Genomic DNA, 4,381 nt, shown 5'->3' with positions numbered 1-4,381 from the left:
ATGGCCAAGCTGAAGGTGCACAAACTCTACCTCAACTCGAAAAAGTGTGAGTTTGCCTTGCAAGAGATTAAGTTCCTCGGACACCTAGTCAGGAAGGGAAGTGTGCGCATGGATCCCTCAAAGGTGAAGGCTATCAAGAATTGGGCAGAACCGAACAGAGTGCCACAACTGAGATCTTTCCTTAGATTGGCTAAATACGACCAGAAGTTTATCAAAGGCTTCTCCCGACTAGCTGCCCCTCTAACAAATTTGTTGAAGAAAGATGTGAAGTGGTAGTGGAAAGGCCGGTGCCAAAGAGTATTTGACAAGTTGAAGAGTGCAGTCTCCACCGATCCGGTGCTCCGATTGCCCCAATTAAACAAGCCATATGAGTTACATATTGGAACTTCTGATTTCACACTTCGAGGTGTCTTGATGTAGGATGAGCACCCCGTGGCTTACGAGATCTGTGCTGAACAATGCAGAAAGAAGATATTCAATACATGAGAAGGAGATGATAGCGGTCGTACATTGCTTGAGAGTCTAGAGCCACTATCTCCTTAGGGGGAAATTTGTGGTCTACACCGACAATGTGGCCACTAGCTGCTTTGAGTCCCAAAAGAAGCTGACCCCGAAGCAAGTGAGATGGCAGGACTTCTTGGCCGAGTTCGACTTTGACTTGAAGTACAAGCCAAGGCGTGCCAATCAAGTGGTCGACACCCTAAGCCGCAATGAACTAGAGGTGTTCGTGGCCACACTTTCAGCAGTCCAAGGAAGCATCCTTGATGAAATCAAGTTAGCGCTAAAAGATGATTCAGAAGCGGTTCGCCTGATGAAGCGCATAGCTCGGGGCAAAACGAGGAGATTCTGGATGGAGGATGGCATTATTTACGCAATGGGTAACAGGCCGTATGCGCCACATGCGAGTGGGCTGCGCTGGAAACTCCTTTACGAAGCACACGACGCACCCACGTCGGACACCCAGGGCAGGGTCAGATGCTTGCACTCTTGTCCAGCAGCTATCATTGGCCAGGAATGGAACGAGATGTAGAAGCCTATGTTTGTTCGTGCCTGGTGTGTCAACAAGACAAGGAGAAGTTAAAAGCAGCTAGAATGCTGGAACCTCTTCCGAGGGCGAGCATATCGTGGAAGGTTATCTCAATGGACTTCATCACTTGCTTTCCGCGCGTGGGTGGGCATGAAGCCATTCTGATTGTCGTGGATCATTTCTCTAAATATGAAACGTTCATCCCCACGACGTTAGAAGTCCACGCAGATGGCATGGCTCGTCTGTTCATGTCCTATGTGGCAAAATACTAGGGTCTTCCACTTGACATTATTAGCGACTGAGTTACAAGATTCAAGGGTCATTTATGGGAGTCGTTGTTCAAGTACATGGGCTCCAAGCTCAAATTTTCTACGAGCTTCTACCCCCAAACAGATGGTCAGAAGAAATGTTTGAACGCCATGCTCAAAGAATATCTTTCGGCATTATGTTTCGATCAATTAGGAGAATTGGGTGGAGCTGCTCGATGCAGCGCAATTTGCACACAACATCAACCGAAGTTCAGCTACAGATCATTTTCTGTTTGAGATTGCAATGGGAAGACAACCACTAACTCCTCCAGAAGTCATGAAAAGAAAGCAAAATGGACATTTCCTCGCAACCTTCTGCTTTGCGCGCAACTATCATGCTCGCATTGAGGAAGCCCGCGAGGCACTAGAGCGTGTGGCTCAGAGAATGAAAAAGTATGTCGATCAACACAAAAGGGATGTTAAATTCCAATTCGGCGACCGGGTCTTGCTAAAGAGCAACACACAGATATTGGGGATGAAGCAAGCAAAGCAACGTCACAAGGGTCTAGTACCCCGCTATGATGGACCTTTTGAGGTGGTAGCAAAAATCGGACAGGTTGCCTACCGACTCAACACTTCCTTTCGGCTGGCAGTCCCTCCGGTATTCCATGTGTCGGTGTTGAAGAAATATATACCAGATTCTGAGGACGGGCCGAGGAACCAGCCCCAGCATGCGCCACCAAATGTGCGAGCGCATTTCAATCAAGAAGCTAAAGCTGTCATGACAAAGCAGGAAATTGACCGGGGAGGACGTCGCGGTTGTTATCACGAGATCAAGTACCTGATTAAGTGGAAATACAGATCGGAGGCATCAGCCACCTAGGAGCGCGACTCAGACTTATGGCAGTTTGAGGATCTACTGTGAGCATATGAGGCGGAGCAGCAGACGTTGACGAGGGCATCGATAAGTTTAGGCGGCGGGGGCGTGTTAGGAGCCTAACTAGGAGGCATTCCCTGCCCAGAGGCCTGAGTGCTTATTTGGCATCGCGTCTCAATGCCAAGCGCTGTGCTGGAGGGGGGGGCTGCGCGCGGGAGTGCGAAGGACAAGCCGGGGAGTGTGCTGCAGGTGCAGCACGCGGAGTTGTGCGGGGTGCCCCATGCAGCGGCTGCGCGGGCAGAGCGCGCATTGCATGTGCAAGGGGTGGGGCCAGAGACATCCCGCCAGGAGACTAAGGCATGTGGCGCAAATTCTGTTCTTATTTCTTCTTCTTGGTATTCGTCCATGCCCTTTTTTACTTTTCTTCTTTTACGTTGACATAGACAACATAAATGGATGAGGACTTGACCAGATTGAAGAAGGCCAGATGGAAACCAAACATAACTTTAGATAAGGTCTAGGTCATTGTGAAAACCCGGGGACTCAGAATAGAACAGACAAACCCGATTGTATTTAATATTATGGAGCCCAAGTCCCATATCATGTGTTTTGCATAAAATCCGGACATTGATCTTTATTTATTACATACTAGTAGTCTCCACACGGGTTGCATCACTGTCCCACTGATAACATGCAAATTAATATACTTAATTACTGAATTATACATTCTATTTATGTGTTTTAATGGTCATATTTGCATGTTATCATGATAAAATACATTGAAATCAGTTAACATGTCATTTTTCTATTATTTCATATTTTTTTATCATTTTTTACATGGAATTTGACATTGTTTCAGTGAAGAAATATTTTTACATGATTTTATTTGCTTGGTTTAAGGTCAGTAAATCATCTCCTGATTTTTCTGAATTTTTCCCATATTTTTATGAATTTTTCTGAATTTTTCTGACCATTATTTAGGCAAGAAATGATTTTTATTTAATTAAATAATATATTGATTATTTATTTTGCATTTTAAATGCATTTAAAATGAATATCACGTCGTCATTCGAAATTCGCGAATGAAGGGATATATTAATTAAATAAGAAAGGAGAGAAGAGAGAGAGATAGGAAAAGTCAAATAGAGTGATTAAAAGAGAGAGAGAAAAGCGGAAATCGACGCGATCATTGGCGTTTATTTAAAACAATGATTTTTTCTTTCTCTCTCTCTTCTAACTGAAAAAAGCACTATTTTGTCCTTTTCTATTTTCTTAAAAGCAGCGAAAAGTGCGGCTGACGCGGACAACGAGGTGCACGTGTCCCGAAACACAGAAAGCGAGAAAATCAAGCCCAGCCAATAGGAAATTCCGATTTTTAGAAAATAAAAGAGATCCAACGGCCCACATTTGATCTCACTAAAACTGCGATATCTTGAGATCTACAACTCCGATTGGGCTGAAATTTTGAGGGCAGGTTCGTCTTTTCCTCCTCTACAATCTGGACGGTCGGATCTTTAAATAGAGGTCAGAAAAAAGGCGAAATTCACTTTTGGAGGCTCTCCCCAAGCAATTGGCCAGGAAGGACACAGGAGGCATTCTGGAAGTCGTCAGATCTGGATCTCTTTATCAAATTTGTAAGTTTCTGAATTGTATTTGATCATCTTCTAGAACGATTCAGCCTTGGCATGGGCGAAATGTACATGCCCTAGATTCATGTTTTGAATGCATCAGCACTTCTTTTTGATTTGGATTCGAGATCTGACTTTTGATAATTAATTCTTAATCATTTTAGGACATTTCTGCTTCATTATATTTTTAATTTAGGGTCGAAATTGGGGCTTTCCCCAATTTCTTCACTTTCTCTCTCTAGGTTAATTTGATTTGTTTCTCTCTCTATATTTCGGTTTTTATTTTTTAGGAATTTAATTTAATATATAAAAAACCGAAAAATAAAATTTGAACCAAAAATTCATCCATTTTGAACTCCAATTCAAAAATCACTTTCTTGATTATTAATTTCCCAATTTTAATTCTGAAAATTATTATAAATTTTATTATATTGGGAAATTAATAATTTATATTTTTATGAGCTTAAAATAATAATAATATTCTTATCTGGAATTATCTGACCGAAATCAAAATTAAGTTTTACTTAATTTTGATTATTTTAAGAATATTATTTAATATTAATTGAATTAAATATTGCAAAATTCAAAATTACTTGACTTG

At 42.1% G+C, this 4,381-nt stretch overlaps 1 protein-coding gene across 1 annotated transcript; it reads left to right on the top strand.

The window, feature by feature from the left end:
- Nucleotides 1-1,030, top strand: LOC144707172 (uncharacterized). The gene is made up of 2 exons (XM_078580287.1): nt 1-206; nt 544-1,030. The coding sequence occupies exons 1-2, from the start codon at nt 1-3 to the stop codon at nt 1,028-1,030; spliced, it is 693 nt and encodes a 230-aa protein (XP_078436413.1).
- Nucleotides 1,031-4,381: the final 3,351 nt, after the last annotated feature.

Source organism: Wolffia australiana, chromosome 8, assembly GCF_029677425.1.
Source record: "Wolffia australiana isolate 7733 chromosome 8, ASM2967742v1".
NCBI lineage: Eukaryota > Viridiplantae > Streptophyta > Magnoliopsida > Alismatales > Araceae > Wolffia > Wolffia australiana.
The sequence above is the reverse complement of the archived record's forward strand: the minus strand, read 5'-3'. Positions and strand labels throughout refer to the sequence as shown.

Coding starts and splice junctions, on each gene's coding strand:
- LOC144707172 (XM_078580287.1), top strand. CDS start 1: ATGGCCAAGCTGAAGGTGCACAAACTCTACCTCAACTCGAAAAAGTGT. Junction 207..543: donor TTGGCTAAATACGACCAGAA/GTTTATCAAAGG, acceptor CTATCTCCTTAG/GGGGAAATTTGTGGTCTACA.